The sequence below is a fragment of the Maylandia zebra genome, linkage group LG20, assembly GCF_041146795.1.
Source record: "Maylandia zebra isolate NMK-2024a linkage group LG20, Mzebra_GT3a, whole genome shotgun sequence".
NCBI classification, from domain to species: domain Eukaryota; kingdom Metazoa; phylum Chordata; class Actinopteri; order Cichliformes; family Cichlidae; genus Maylandia; species Maylandia zebra.
Genome location: NC_135186.1, coordinates 11447700 through 11464530, shown reverse-complemented (window position 1 = coordinate 11464530; position 16831 = coordinate 11447700). Strand labels below are relative to the sequence as shown.

General features: G+C 39.8%; 1 protein-coding gene across 2 annotated transcripts in view; it reads right to left on the bottom strand.

Annotated features, from left to right (window-relative positions):
• Positions 1-1530: 1530 nt before the first annotated feature.
• mtor (mechanistic target of rapamycin kinase) overlaps positions 1531-16831 on the bottom strand; it is a gene marked incomplete at its 3' end in the record, with an annotated part of 67309 nt that continues 52008 nt past the window's right edge. For both annotated transcript variants that reach the window (XM_004572770.3, XM_004572769.3), the window contains 14 exon segments: positions 1531-1705; positions 3162-3296; positions 3782-3964; positions 4626-4748; positions 4876-4974; positions 5085-5181; positions 5415-5515; positions 5887-6084; positions 6590-6707; positions 9103-9218; positions 11047-11178; positions 12150-12275; positions 15698-15805; positions 16288-16365. In XM_004572770.3, coding sequence (XP_004572827.1) covers positions 1531-1705; positions 3162-3296; positions 3782-3964; positions 4626-4748; positions 4876-4974; positions 5085-5181; positions 5415-5515; positions 5887-6084; positions 6590-6707; positions 9103-9218; positions 11047-11178; positions 12150-12275; positions 15698-15805; positions 16288-16365 — 1789 coding nt within the window.

The following is a 16831-nucleotide window of genomic DNA, read 5'->3' as shown; positions in this document are numbered from 1 at the left end:
TACAGACGATGACACTTATCTAATTGCTCCACTATTTCACCAACACAGTACTACCTTTAATGGAGTAAAACGAAGCTTCCAGTGGAAAATAATGCCCTTGTTCTATCCCGGGTCTGCTTCTAATGACAACCCCAGTAAGTACATTGTACCAGAAGAAGGAGCATCGAAAGTAAATCTAGGTTGCCTGCAGTGGCTGACAGGTCTTAATCTGAAGTCTTGCTCCAGAGGTCAGTTGATTTATTAGCCATCATCTTTTACAGAGTGTGTTATATAACACTGATGGAATACATCAGAACAAAGTACAGTATTGTCCAGAGAAGTTTTGCAGTTGTAACCTCTCCGCAGCAGTAAAGCTGCAGCTGTCTGTGCAGACTTTGAAGGAATTAAACTTGGTCAATAACGCTGATTCTGAAGAAACACAAAGTCCTGTGATGACGGTTCAAACAGGGATATTGCTCTGCGCTACAAATTCTAAATCATGTATGCTTCACACACACTATCAGCCCTGCAGCACAAAAAAAAAATCTATCACTGTAGTTTCAAGGTGGAAACCGCACCTCGGTGTCACCAATTCAATATCCGACTACACGTGAAATATGGTCACAATCTCCCCTTGTGCTTCTGAGGTATGGTGTTGAATAACGGCCAGAAAAGTTTCTTTTGCAGAAAATTATGTCGTCACACTGAAGTCAAACTTTGACCTTTTGCCTACATTATCTCATCAATTTAGCATTTTTGACTTATTAGACACGTATTATTATTATATCTTATATTGTAGCTTATTAATTCAGTCCACCGAGACCTAGTGGATGTTTGTGGCAAAATGTCCCTGAAGGGCAATGAATCCCTAAGATATCGTGAGAATCAGATTTACCGACAGTGGGGTAGGACAACCCAAAAACATATTGCCTCCGGTCACGGCTGGCGCTGGTACAGGGGCATAAAATGTGTGAAGCAGAATGAACAGTTTATGATTGATAATGTGTGGATTTGGCTTCAAGACAATGTGATATTACAGTGCTTTGCCATTTTAGAAGCACTTCGCTGTCATATTTCATATCACACAACGGAGCAGAGGGGTAGCATGTCAAAGTTATTTATTTCAGTATTCAATTTAATAACAAAGAACAGTGTTGGGAGGGTTTGTGACGAACCGTGGTGTGCCCCCGTATGTTCATTCGGAAGAGACTGGGAAAAAAACCAAGACTCTTTTGGTAGAAAGTTAAATAACCATCGAGTCTGGTCCACGTGTGGTGAGTGGAATTCATATTTGCTTATCACTTGTTTGATCTTGCTTCTGGTGGTATGAACGTTTTCTACGGTCATATTCTAGCCACACCACATGCCATGACCGATGAATTCAAAATAAACTGTGCCCTGTTTATTGTTGGATTCGATTAATATTGAATTTTCTCTAATGTGACGGCCCATGCCCGCTGAAAGCATATGACTAGAAATATTCTTTAATCCATTTTCCTAATATAATGGGTTCAGAGCCACAAGGGCTGTGCAATTTTCTCCTAATCTTACCCATGATGGTGAGTTTGCGTGGGCGCTGCTTGGAGGTGATGACCTGCAGGGAGGGGGCGATGGACTGGATGCGAATGATAGGCTGGTTGGGGTCATAAGTGCCGGGTACAGCAAGCTCCAGGTCTCGACACATCAGCAGCTTCGGAGAAACATATTGCAGCTCCAGGGAGGTCAGCTGTGAGGAAAGTTGATGAGGTGGGGGTGTAGCACAGGAAGAGACAATTAGTTTTAAGTCTTGTGTACAAAAACTTCACTGACAAAGCAGCGCCTGCCAAGCCAACAGTGCCTAAAGCAATATGCATATTGTAGCAGACACTGGCTCATATCCAAGTTAAAAGGCTTTATCCAGAGAAACTTGTTTATACGCAGCTTTTTATAAATCATCTGGAACATTTCACTTTCTTAATGCATTTGCTGCTTGTCTGCAACCATCAGTCATTTACACTGCATCAAATCTGAATGTGGCACACTATTTAAAGGCCTTTATGGTTCATTTCTGAATGCTGATGTATGGTTACTGTCCCGCCCTGCGCTGGAACTGCCGTTTGGATGCATTCTGGGAAGGGTTTATCTCTATGTTAATGCCCTGTGGGGGAATATTTGCACTGCTCCCAGCATGTCGTAATGCTGCAGTGTATTTCATGCTGCGTACTGTAATGTCACAGCAGGGTGCATCCTTGAGAGCAGGGCCATGCTACAGTGTCAAATAGCATCGCCATCTTCATTTATTATGTGCAGTACAAGCTGCTGACAGAACTATTTTTAATGTCACTCTTCAACAATGTGATGATAGCTGCTAGGAATGGCATCTATCAATTCGATTTCATCTCTTCTCCTATAGCAACAAGCCCTGCTTTCTATTGAAGCATCTACCCATTATGTTGTACCAAAGTGGCTACAACAATCTGACAGATGCTGATAGTTAAAACCAAACAATTGACCACAGAAAATAAACTACCTGCAACTTGTAAAATATATCTCGAAAAATATTCTGCCTCTTGTGAAATTTTACATTAGGATATTATGCCATAATTTAATAGACAGAGTGGCGCCTGAGGGCGTGACAATAAAATGAGCAATGCTATCCACTGATGCTGTGCCATTCCTCTTCCTACATCATCACTCTCATCACCATCCTGCCGTCTTTCAACATCTTGCAACATTAGTTTTTTTCTTCCTGCTCAATGACTTTAAACAGAGATGGGGGAATGAAAGAAGTCGCTATCATTAGCTCCCATTCAGTGTTGTTTCTAATGTTGGTATGCTGGCAAAAAACACACAGTAGCCATTAGTCTTTTATGTCATATTACACGACTAGGAGACATTTACCATCTTAAGATCAAAGAATGAGTCGGGGCATGAAATGCAAAATCTATAATCTGATGAAACACTGGAATGGACACAGATGTGGTGAGATGTCAGCTCAGATTTTTCCAGGAGGCACAAAAGACGTACTCTGACGTACCATATGACACAGTACGTGCACAAAAATGCTAACACTGTACATACACTGCATATACTGTTGAATATTACTATATGAGGCACACTGCAGTGATCATTAGGATGGTGATTTATATATTATTAACAAAAAAAGTAGTGTAACTGACTGTAGGCTTCATATTTTCAATCACCTGTGGCAGCTGCTTGGAGATGCGTCTGAACACGTGGTAGTAGAGGTCCCAGGCCTGAGTCAGGTCTTTAACATTTCCAGAGCGCATGTACTTCCTGCACCAGTCTTGTGCCTCCATCAGGTCCCTCCCATAAGCCTGTAGCATGAAGTAAGAGAAACACAAGTGTTTTCTTTTTGTGTCCAATTTCTTTTCTCTCCTGAAAGCTATTAAATTTTTAATTTGGCTTATGATAAATTTATATTGTGTGGGATGGTGGAAGCTTGGAAATATTTCTACCACTGCTGTTGCTGATGAGGATCCAAAAAAAAAGTATATATATAATATGCACAGGCCACCAAGGCCCCTCTATAAGGTAGAATGATTTAACATCAATTTTCTATCTTCCGGCCTCCATATCAGAACACATTTTGTTTTCAACAGTTTAGTTGAAGCATGGATAGAATGTTTAATCATTAATCTTTAAGCCTTTTTTGACAGAAATGCAATAAAATAATGTGAAAGCCATCATTTACATTTAGGAACAGAATCAGAAGCCAGTGCACACATGCTTGAGTACTGTTTCCAGTCCCTGTCATCATTGCTTGCACCGCGACAACAAATCAAACCGAGAAGATTCAAACCTGATTGAAAGAGGTCTCTTTGAGGGTCTGTGGTCCCCTCTCCATCATGGCATGTAGGGGTTCCAGTACAGCAAACATGCCCTTGACGTTGCGCTCACCGAAGTACAGACGGGATGCCTCTTCAAGGCCCTCGTGCCACATCTCATGCCACAAGATGGCCACTCGGATGAGCTCCTCACTCACCTGGATGAAGGGAAACAAAAGGAAAAGGTCAGTCTGTAGCGTAATGATGACCTGTTTTTACAGGTAAAATCTCGACAATTTAAAATTGTTTTATACAGAAAATATAAATTGCAAATATTTTAAAGAAAAAAGGAAATGCAAAGTTCACCTTCATCAAGCTTTTTCCTTTTACAGGGTGATGTACATTACAATTCAATTACAATTAGAAATGTTCACAATCACAACAAAAAAGGCTGAATTTCCTCCTCTGCTGCTAATTAGCCTTTCCCATTTAATTTTAAATGATACAACAAGTCATAACAAGAACCAGAAAACCTTATCTACATTTCTATAACTCCTGTTTGGAAATTAAATATTTTGTTAATTATATATATAAAGAAGAAGCTACTGTCAGCTCTGCTCCCTCATTAATATGGAATCGCCACAGCAGTTAGCTCTGTTTGACTAGGCAGGTTTAGTCTTAATTCATTTATTTAAATGCTGGACGCTGGAACCTTGTGTCTTCTCCCAGGTTCAAACCAGGGATCATCCACTTGTTAGCCAAATGTTTAGACCACTAGACTATAAAGTTCACATTTAACCCAATGGAACAAACCCACAACTATTTACTATGCAATTTATAAAGATGTTTTAATTCAGTAGTGCAACAGAGATGTTTTACCATCATAGCTTGCTGAACTAAGGTGTTGCAGTGTTCACACATGTTCTTCAGGATCTTGTTGGCAGCATTGTGGCGGGCGGTAGTGGTGGACTTTGAAGCCACAGTCAGTGGGTAGATCAAAGCCTGCATGTGAACACAGAACAAACGCTGATCACTGAGGGTACAGCTTTTAACTTTTCATAAAAGAAATATGGCTGTGTGGCTGTTCTGTGTTCTAAAATATAGCCTCCAGTAGAATAAGCAGACTTACCTGGGGATGATATCGTCCAATGTCGGTTAGCAGCTGGTGGATCAGACGGCCCACCAGGGCTCGAGGGGTGTCGATTCGAGCTATAAGCTGCGGGATGACCTGTAAATATAAAAACATTGCACTATTCTCTCAAAATTGCACTCAAATCAGCCTTTTCTCCCACCCAAAAAAATATTTTTCATATGATTTTATTTCTCTACATATATTACCTGCAGCCAGGTGTCTATTTGAATGGTCTTGATGCCTTCCACCAGAGCTTCATTCACTTCGGGCCAGTGACCATAATCAAACCACAGAGTCAAAACCCTGAGCAGTAGAAAACAAAATAAAACTAGACTCTCTCTTCCTTTTTGACCATTGTGAATCAATCACAGTCAGCCACTAGAGGGCCTCCTGTACTCACATAGCATGTATGGGTGCTCTTTGGGCTACTTGTCCTGTGTGTGTGTGTGTGTGTGTGTGTGTGTGTGTGTGTGTGTGTGTGTGTGTGTGTGTGTGTGTGTGTGTGTGTGTGTGTGTTACAGTCAGACACAACTCACCTAAGCGTGTCCTGCAAGTTATTTCCTCTGGACAGGGAAATGGAGCGGAAAAAACCTTGCACAGCAGGAACTGTGTACAGGAGCAACGTCTTTGAGAGGTCCTAAAGCGAGAGAGTATAAAAAAATATGCTTTTCATGATTAAAAAACAAACAGTCAGATGACACAAGTCAAGCTGCAGTTTTCAGCCATGTCAGTCTTGACTTTTGACCATTTTGATGTCAAATATTGCGGTTTTAGATTTATGTGGTGTATTATCAGTTTGAACCTGAATTCTTATATGTTTAATGTGTTTTAGATGACAGCGAGACATTAAAAGATTCTGACTGATGAACAGTTTTGAAAATTGGCGATAATATGTGTATAATGGCTTACACACCAAGTCAGGTATGTTAAGTATCATAAAGCACTAGCTGAATTTAGAGCGCTTGGACAAGAGGACACCGAATGCTCAGTGTCATTTCCGTAACTCACCTCATTGACCTTCTTCTGACCTGGTGAGGGCACAGGACTGGGATCAGTGCTGTCAACCTCACTGTCGCTGTTGCTGGCTTCACTATTAGCACTGGCACCACTGGTGTGCCGCAGCTTCTTCTTTTCATCTCGCCCTTGGTTTTGGTGTTTGTAGTGCAGCACTGCCTCAAAATTCATCACAGCCCAGGCGTGCCAAGCCTGCCGAAAGATGGTTCAAACTGAGTGAAACTGGTGTTCGGAGCTATTAACTGGAAATAACTTCCACGTTTGTTCATGATGTCATTTTCCAGTTTGCTATGGGACAGATATCTCCCAGGGCGCTGTAATTTCTCTCATACAAACATATGAGTTTGATGTTTGCACTGTTATACAACCTGCTATTAAAGGTTGAAGCTGAAGCAAGTTGGTGAAGATGGATGGGGAGAGAGTCTGTAGAGACATCTCTGTAGCCTGCAGCACAGGCAGAAAAAGCAGAGATGCTTTCAGCTCTTCCATCACCACATATCTTTGATGTGATGGAGCGCAGAAAACAATTGGAGAGTATCTACTGAGCAAAATAATAAGGGCGCAGGAATGGAGGTCTAAGGTTTTCGTAGTGGCATAACAGGGCTGAGACGTTTACTTACTGACACAGCTGGGATTTTATTGCAGCCAGAGAGAGAAGCCAAACGTTAAAGGTCAGAGTTAAAAGAGAGGAGCTGACCTTGTACCAGTTGCGGTCATGCTCAGTTGAATTGCTGTAATACTGCAGAACTTTGGGGATGGTGCTCTCATTGATGCCCTGCAGACTGAGCTGCCACTCCCCCAGCTTCAAGAAACATCTAAATGGAGAAAGAGAGAAGAGGGAAATTCACTCTAACATTAGTACTTCAATCACATGTAAATATACCATTTTGACTGGCAGAAAGAAGTTATTTGGTGCACTATATATTATAAGTCAGATTTAAGCCCTTGATATTTCTGGCATTAAGAATAAAAACCTCTTTTAGACCATGAGAAGGTAATAAAGATCAGCGCCATTAAGAGAAGCTCTGCAGAAGAAGATAATTCAGTGACTACATTAGTGACAAGGAAACAAATGTACGCCAGGGACAAGCCAAAAAGAAATATCTCCATGAGTTTATAAGCTTGCTTATGTTGTCATTGCTTATAAAGACTTGGCAGTCACATTCAGGAAATCCAAGGGTAGTTTATATAAAAAGGTCCGATAATGATGCACAGCTTGGAAGTCTCATAGGCATATATCAGAAGTAGTAATACGTGAGGCAACAGTTCATTTATCTACTGAAAGGCTGGAGATTTTCAATTATCCAAACCAATTTTCCTCTAATTTAACCCAACGGTGAGCTTTGTGGCATCCCAGGAGGACTTTGCTCAATCCATCATCCAAAAAAACACAGATGCTTACAGGCAAAAGTCAAACTAGTTGTGCTTGGCAGGGCCAAGACACATAATTCAGATAAAACTACTCTAAACTGAGAAACTGGCAAGAACTGCTTTGTCAAACCATCTATCAGTACTGTGAATATGTCAGAGCCCCTCCAATAAATTGCCTTTTGGATTACGTAATTTCGTACGAGTGCTTTTCCATGCAGATGTACAGCTCAAGTTCAGCATCTGTGTGGAACTGTGTCCGTAAACTGTTGACAGGTTCAACTTTTACTGAAAGAAGGAGTTAAGGCGAGGCATCTGGTGACATTGGAACATGTTTCTTCCGGCTGCAGACCCCAGAGTTATTGATTAGTATCAGTGGAATTATACAGGATAGTTTGGGGGTGGAGGTGTCTGTATGACTGTGTATATGTGAGTGTCTGAGCAGTCCAGGTGTTCTCCATACCATGTAGTCAGGCTGTATTAAAGAAAGTGTGTCAGAATGTCTAGAGAGAACCCGTCCTGACTGACAGCGTACAGGTGTTTTTCCCCGTCATGCATTTTTTTCTTCTTTTTTTTTTTTTTACACAACCATTCTGTGGAAGATGAAAAAGTGAGTGGAAAAAGCCCCTTCTACCCACGTTCCCACTTATGTGTTGTCACGTTTGATTTATGAGATGGGAGGGTACACATGACTGCTCTGTGCACATGGCCAAATGACACTGTGTGATTTACTGTACATGGATTATACCTGTTCCCATGCAACACCTCTTGCTTATTTTGACTTATTTGAGAAACAATGCAGCACATCCAAATTCTTTAAAAAGTAATCAGTCTCTTCTGCACAAAGAAAAGCAGCTAAACCATAAAAGAAGGAAGTCTTAGATATCTTTCTCAAATATTTTGATGAGCCCACAAGAGCGTGCATCTTTTTTAACAGTCTGAAGTCTTTCCCAGTCATTTTTGGGAACATGAAACCTTCCATTTTCTCAGCCCAAAAAAATAAATAAATAAAAAAATCACAATCTAAAACCACACAACAGCTACTGGAATGTCGAGTTTTCAAAAGACTTTACTGCATCTTTCTTCCACTGTGAGGTGAGGTGATGATAGGGTAAAGGTGCAAACCAATGTGCCAGGACTATCAAATGAACAGCACAGCGCCTACTGGAAAAGGTGCAAACTAACAGCACTGTGGTGGTGATACCCATCAGCATGGTGCCACATTTCCTGCCAATAGATTTGTTTATTGAAAGCTTTGAGCCTTGGAAGAACAGAAAAAACTAAAATCACACAGGATGCCGGTGGATTTGTAAAAGGTGCTATGCCAGAATGGGTCACGCTCGTGGAAATAAAACTGCACTGGACATGACCCTACGTGTTTAGAGCATGAGGGAGGAAATACATGAGGTTACTTTTTCCTTGCCTCAGCATGTTGCTTTGAGTTTTCTCTGCCATGCCAGAGTGGGTATACAGAGACTGGCAAAGGGGAATAAATTCTCAGCTTCTTAAATGATTTCTTTAAAACTAAAGCTACAACATTGCAGTTCTGAAAGTCCACTTCTATTTTTCCATCTTTAAAGAAAACTCAACTTAAAATGCAACCATTTAATGTTCTGATGTCAATATTAACATAAGTGATGGCCCTTGTTACACTCAGTTAACTCAGAAAAGTGTGACATTGAGTCAGTGTGAATAATCCCAGGATTATGAAACTGAAATAACAAACAGGTTTAATTTTCCTTGTTAACTCGTTACACTTCCTCCTGTGACATGTTCTCCAAGAAAGCTTGTATTTGTTTGGCGATACGTCTGTGTTACTGTGTTTCCAGAAAAAGGTCAGACCTGGCCATCAGCTTGTAGAGCTCCTGCTTCCGCTGATGGTCCTCAGCTGCAACGGCGTGTTGAGCTTGCTGTTGCACTCCTTGCACAAAATGCTGCATGTGCTGGAAAGCGTCGATCTGGAGAGATGCAAATAGCAATAGCAAATAAACTTTAGCATGACTTTAAAATATATTTGTGTACGGTTTGCATCCTAACGAAATCAGTTAAGTCAAACTACACAAACTGCACATTTATGATTAGTCTTTTATTTCTGGTTTGACAGGTTTGTGAGTGTTTTATCAACGCTGATCACTTTTTTAATTCGTGCATTCACGACAACCAACAGCAAACACTGTTTTCTGAACATATCAGTGTCGGTGGGCTTACTGTTGGTTCTACAGGGGAAAGCCTGCTATTCTGTTTTGCTAGCACACCTCTGCAGTCAAGGTTTTTGTTAAGCTGGTTAAGACCTCCTATGACGTGATCTTAAAGCAAAGAAAAGTGTCCTATACACTATTCAACATCCCCAGACTTGCAATGCTGACCAGTAATCTGCATCTTTTTCACCTGATCATCTGCATGAATGCATATATATGAATGACTTTAATAAGATCACAGTTTGAAACAAGAGAAAACAGATAAAGCCATCATTTCCAAAAGCATTGCCTTTAATGCTAATTTGACTATTACTGGTAGATGCCTTACTACTGTGTGATTCAGTCATCAGTGACAGGGCTAATGTCCCTGAACATTTTAAAACCCAGAAACAGTAGGGTCCTGCCCCTGCTCTTGGTCTCTGTTTTTATATTATTTGTCAGTTGAGCAGAGCAGCTGGTCCTGGCAACAGCAGTGCTCATGCTCACACTCACACTTACCTAAGTCCCCTAATGAGAATGCAGCCTGGAGCCACATATGCTATTTAACACCTAGAAATAAATCTGGACATGTTTAAGTGCGTTTGGGGGTGTGTATACTGTTTGCGAATGGGTGCAAGTGTGCTTGCGTGTGTAAAATGGCACAGGGTGACACACACATTGAAACCTTGAGTCACTGCCACCAGTATTTGGCAGTTTGACCTGTGTTACTGTGCTGAATGCTGGAACACAGAAAGAACAAGTGTTTCTGAAGAAGTACTAACATTTATTAGCACTTTTTCCATTGTTGCCATGGATATTTAAGATTAATAACAACATTCATGTAAATGTAACAGCTGGGTTGTTTTACTGATCAATGAAATATTGTAATTCTGTCAAATCTGCCACTTATCACAGCACTCTGCAAAATTATACATTTCCATCCACAGTTGCTGCTGGAAGCCCAACTTAAGTAAAAACTGAATAAAACTTAATTCACAATTGAACAATATTGCATTGCAAATATGTTAACAATGGCTTTTTTTTTTTCAATCCCCCAAAATGCTCTTTCAAATTGTATTTCAGGAAAAAAAATCCCCTAATGATTATAATTATGGAGCCTGTTGAGGAAAGATTTACAGACGTATCTGAAGACAAGATTGCATAACAGATTTTTCCTCTGGCTGTCACCGACTGCCTGCACTGATACATGCCAATTAATGTAAGAACCAGTGCTCACTACACTGTTTAAACTTGTGGGCAGCAGACACAAGCACTGATGTCTCATCATGTTTTAATTTAAAATGGTGAGTCTTCTGTCAGAATTACATATCCAGCAATAAATAAACAAGCAATTAACATTTTTCACATTATTTATGTTATTTCTGGCTCATTTAAACCTTTCAAATGAATAAATCGGCTGTTTATGAAATTACTGTATGGTGACTAATATAAGCACTCCCTTTCTAGCCTCCACAAAACTTTGATCATTACTTCATTTATTCTCAAAACACGCATACAAGAGTGATAAATTAGATCTCTAGTCATGCTGCCCTTTGCTTTTTAGGAAACATTAATTTTGAACCTACAAAAACATTGTTGATGGTCCTACCTTGCGGCCGCTCTTCCACATGTACTTCATGTAAGCATAGGTAACGTGAGGGTGGGTTGTAGGCAATGGGTGATCAAGTTGCTTGGAGGGGTCAACACCTAGGAGGAGGACCAGGGTCTTATGGGCCAGTGCCTAGAGGGAGAAAGTGGCCAAGAAAAAGTACCCGAGTCAGAAGACTCACAGTTCAAGAAGAATTTGGAAGATGAAATCACAGATATTACCCCTGACTTTTAGGGACTTGCAAAACTACAGAAACATCAACCTGTATTTGTCTTTAGTTGAAAACAGGTTTTCAGAAAAGAGGAAGACAGATTAAGACATTAAGATGGCCGTTCTCGTCTACTTTTAATGTAACAGTGAGTTATTGGAGATTCTGCTATCTTTTGTGTGCACTTAAATATAATAAGAGCAGATGTGGAAAAAATAGCCAACCATCTACCATCAATTATAAAAACGTTGAGGTCAGGGACAGAAAATTGCACAAATTTAATAGAGAAGATATGAACGATCAGGTTTCTAAACAGTGCTGATTGAAGGTGTGCAGCTGTTCTACTTTCATCAGTGCCAGCTAAAAACATTTCAAATGAGTACGCTTGCTGCACTGTTTGTTTGTGTAGGCACTCAGTAAGGGAATGACTTAAAGATTTGAGTTAACTGTCCTTTTTTTTTTTTGTTTTTTTTTTGTTTTTTTTTTGTTTTTATTTTTTTACGGGTGTACTGTTAGTTAACAGGTATTGAAAATGGACCCGAAGTATAAAGGTGGATTAACTATGGGATTGAAAGCTGTCTTTTCTTTTCTTTATTGTTTTTTTTTTTTTTTTTTTTCCTTCCTGTTGTTGTTTTGTTGGTTGTTTTGTTTGTTTTTTCGTGTTGTGAAATGTTAAAAACAAATAAAGACTTCGATTACAAAAAAAAAAACATTTCAAATGAAATATCATTTCATTTCAGGAGTTCATAGTTGCACTTCACTTTGTTAGAAATGACCTTCCTTTTTCCTCCTGGAAAAACTGATCAGAATCAGCTCTGATTTTGTTCTGAGTGCTGTGTGACTAGAATTCATCTGTAGAATCCCTTCCCTTGTACAAACATGTCACTGTACTCACCAGGCGTCCGCTCTTGCCACAAAGACTGGCATATTTCAACCAGGTCCTCATGTCTTCGTGGGGGCTGATGACCAGAGATCTGACCATTAGGATCCTCTGCCAATCCTCTACAATGCGCTGACAGCCCTGAAGGAAAACACATATTGTTGCTCCGTCACATTGTTCAGAGAGAGAGGTACCTACTAGTGAACCTTGAGAGAACAAACACACGTGAGGGAGATGTATGCTTCAATGACTTCACTATTATTTGTTTTAAATGCCCACAGTAAGTACAGGCTCACATGGCAGAAAAAGATAAATATACAGGTCTCATATTTATATTTGCAAGACCACTGCCTCTATTAAACAAACATTTAACCTTTAGCAGTACAACAAATCATCTACAAAGATAATCGTATCTTGAAGGAATTCTTTAATTTAATGTTTATGTTAACTGTATTTCCTTAAATGGTAAAACTATAATGGGACCTTTCAGTAAGCTGAAATGTTAGGGTAAAGTTCAACACTACATTTTTTGTAGTAAGCTTAACATGATGGGATAAAGACCTACGTACAGGTCACATCTGGCTTGAACTATGCTCAGTAACTATAATAGCTAACACAGTTTAGTTTGGATTAAACCACAAGAAATCATTGGCCTTGTGCTTATGAGGTATGAAGCCACATTATCCAATTCATCCACGTTGACTGAAGGGAACAAATGCACCTGAATGCGCATCATGATGGACAGATGGTCTTAAACGACATCACTGTAGTGATGTAGCTGTCCTTCCAGACACAAGAATAAACCCATTTCATTTAATTAAACAGAATAAAAATTTCCAATATGTTTTAAAATATTATGGTTTTGATTGAAAATGAACTGCGAGGTGAAACAGCTGAAGAACGCAAGTAAAAAACAAAGAGCTTTTATTGAGAGGCAATCTGCCTGAATTTGCCAAAAGAATCTGTTATATAAACGAGTAGGAAAAAGGCTTAAAAATATCCCCTACAAAGACTGGAGGGGTGAGCTGTTTTAAAATACGTGCACAGAAGTACAGAGAAATACACATAAGTCCTGAAATCCTCAACCTTTTCTTAGAGGAATATTAAAATGTTTCACGACTTGCATTTGTTTGAGAAACAGAACACAAAAAAGGGGGGGAAAAGGACTGATCCTTTAACAGACACTTGGCCTTAGTCCGCGACTGAAACTGGGGTTTAAATGGACAGAAGTGCAAGAAATCAATCTGATACACCGATGAACAAACATCAGGGGGCTGTGTTTTCTTGCACCTTTACCACACCTGCAAAACTTTGATGAGGGATAAGCTGTTTAAGGGAAAAAGCACTTAACAGCAGGACACTCGTGGACAGACGTGTGGACTCTGTCAAATAACAAATACACAGTTTGATCCCCAACACAAGGTAAGATGACTGGGAAATACTATTTTATAAACTCGTGTGCAATGTTGAGTAGAAAAAGAGTCACAAGTGTTCTGTAATCAAGGGGGGAAATCTCCGAAACATAAAGCCAACTGGAAGTAGAGGAAACTGCCATTACTCTACTTCCCAGTTGAGGCTGCTCCAACAGAGAGTCAATCTCCAGAGACTTCAACATTAAAACATTAGACCATTTAGAAGCATATTCACAGCGCGGTGCAAAGACAGTTTCAACCTCTGTCCAGAAACCCACTGTGAGTGGGGTCAGTTTGTTTTTGTTTTTTTGCTATAACCTGGATAACTGAGTTAAACGCATTGCTGTGCTAAAGACAACTGCTGTATGTTAGGCCTCGCTTCTATTTCTTCATGTCAGTAACTTGGACCTCTTCACTGTTTGTGTGTGCTGTTGGTTGCCTTTTTCAGCAACTAATGGATTAACTACAGTGATACAGACAAACTGGCTGTGATTCAGCACATTTGTGCTTCAGTTTTGGTGAATGAAATACTAATGTTTTATTAGTCTGTCTTTTTTTTTTTGTACAGATTAACTAGCATTTGCACTTGTGTCTTGAACCAATGCAGTTAATTAATGTAGCTGGGTAATCAAACTTGCTATAAAACTTGCTACAATAACTTTAACTTTTTTTTTTCCATATAGGATAACTTCTGGCTCTAACCCCCCCCCCCCCAATGCTAACATTGAAACTTCAAAATGCAGAGTCCAGAACCAGTGTGTGACGATAGGAGCTTTTATACTGTCTGTGGATGTGATACTTTGGTTTAACAAAAGTGTTAAAAATACAACAATCCAAAAATCACATATCACCCATATTGTTCATACACTCCACGTATTTCGGTTTTTGTTTTTGTTCAATCAAAGCCAGTGTCCTTTGTTGTATCTCGGGACATTACTGTGACCTTCTGGAGTGGGAGGAAAGTGATCCAATTGCATTAAGCGCGCTGGCATTTCCACGTCAGACTGTCCAAAAAAACCTAAAAAAAACAACATACTAAAAAAATCTGGGCAGGACACAGTGTCTTCAGATGAGTACACGGTTCCTGGCATGTGGTAAAGGTGAAGGATGACACAGGTTTTTGCATTTCAATTCCGAAAATTTTCCAGAGCAGTGTCCCTAACATCTGAGCAGGAGAAGAGAAGCAGGAACTCCAAAAAGGGCTGATCTTAAGCCATATAATTAATGCTGCATTAGAACAACTAGACTGATATGATTTAAAGTGTCAGGAATGGTGCATCACAGATCAAAATTTTAACAGTCTTTCTCTCTGACTTAATATCCCTCCCCTCAGCGTGCACATAAAAGGACGAAACACAGTTAATTAAGATGTCACGCAAAATGGAAAAGATGTACTTGAACTTCATTATTTTACACTGGATGACATTCGTCTCAAATACCAAAGACTTGGCAGGCTGTAAATATTTCCCAACCGCTTGTGGAGTCAAGGTTGTTCCAAACATCCTTGTATTTCATTTAACAACATATACAACACTGAAATTCACAATTAATAATGATATAATCAAATGAGGAGTTTACAGTTGGTTTACAGTGTGGATTACATCAAACGAGCCACCCTTTTCATTTTTTTTTCATGACACTAATGGTACGCAAAGTCACTATATGATCAAAATTAATCTTCTTTTCTTTATTAGTCTGTGCACATGTTTGAGGAGGTTAATTTACTCTTAAAAATTTTTTACGACTTATATCTGTGAATTGTTCCTTTAGGGCACGGGTAGGCAACACAGGCCTCGAGTGCCCGTGTCTTACAGGTTTTAGATGTGTCCTTGATGCAACACAGCTGATTCAAATGGCTAAATTACCTCCTCAACATGTCTTGAAGATCTCCAGAGGCTGGTAATGAACTAATCATTGATTTCAGGTGTGTTGACCCAGGGCGAGACTACGTCAATTAAAAAGTAGAAGGCAGACAGTTTACGTCAACTTCCACAGGCCGGGGGTGACATGTGAATGGATGGGTGATGTGGTGCATTCACTGGGCATTTGGAACTGGAATACTACAGAGTAGGCACTGCGCTACAGTATCATATTTATTAAATAAACATCATAAAATAATATTGTTTGTGTCCACATATCGTGTGCTATTACCTGAAGCCTCTCCCACCATGTTTCCCTGATGATTTCCCTTCTCTCTGGCACCAGCTTATACTGGATTACCTCCTCTAGTTCTGACAACATCTGGCAAGACACCATGGCCTGACAAAGAAAAAAACATACTCAGATTACTTACACAGATACTGAGTATAACAGTTGATTATAGCAGTTACATTGCTAAGATGGAGCTTCTGTGAATCATTAAAAGATCATAACAGCTTTTAAAATGATCAGAAATTGCAAACAAATGCATTCATTAACCCACTGGACCCAACTGTGCAGCTTCAGTAAACATTAGTTATACCGATATCAATAGTTGTTTTGTTTTTTTTCCATATCTCTACCATGTTTACTGCTGCACTATGGATCAAAATCTACTATGATCAGATTTCATATTAACAGCTCTTTTCTAGTTTCAGCTGTTGATATGTTTGGATAATACCATTTAGATACACAATGAAACAGACACAGCTGTGGCATGACATTTAGGGTTTGAAACTTGGAAGTCAAATGAAAATTCAATTTTATAGCTGTTACATAAGCTCACTGCATATGAATGCTATGAAAAAGATGGTAACATTTACCCCGTAGGCTCGACTGTAGCTCTCTCCCGCCATGGCAGTGAGCTCGGCATCCAGGAGGTCTCTTGCTTTGTCAATGCACTGCATTAAAAGCACAAAAAAAGTATAGTGTTACATTTAAAACATCCCTAGTTTATCACCACACATAAATGTAAATATGCTACATCCCCCCCATCGTTTTCAAAAAACTTTCCTGAATGCTCCAACTATTAGTTAGCAAACGGGGCCTTGAATTCTCTCTAAATACACCACTGGTACTACTGGTTGCAGAGGGCATTTCCTCAAGCTTGTCCCCTGAATGTACCATAGCACAATGTCACACTCTCCTAAAAACTCCCTGCGTCAGGACTGGCTAGGTTTGGGTAACACTAGGAAATAAAAACACTTGGTATAAAAGCACAAAGTCATGCTACAGCCTCCTGTTCAAACCTTTCTTACTTAAGAGCTGCCAACAGTGACACATTAATGCAATTAGGACTAGAATGCCTGCTTGTATAGGAAAATGATCTGATGCACTGCTGAGTGCCAAACATTTTATAAGGACAAG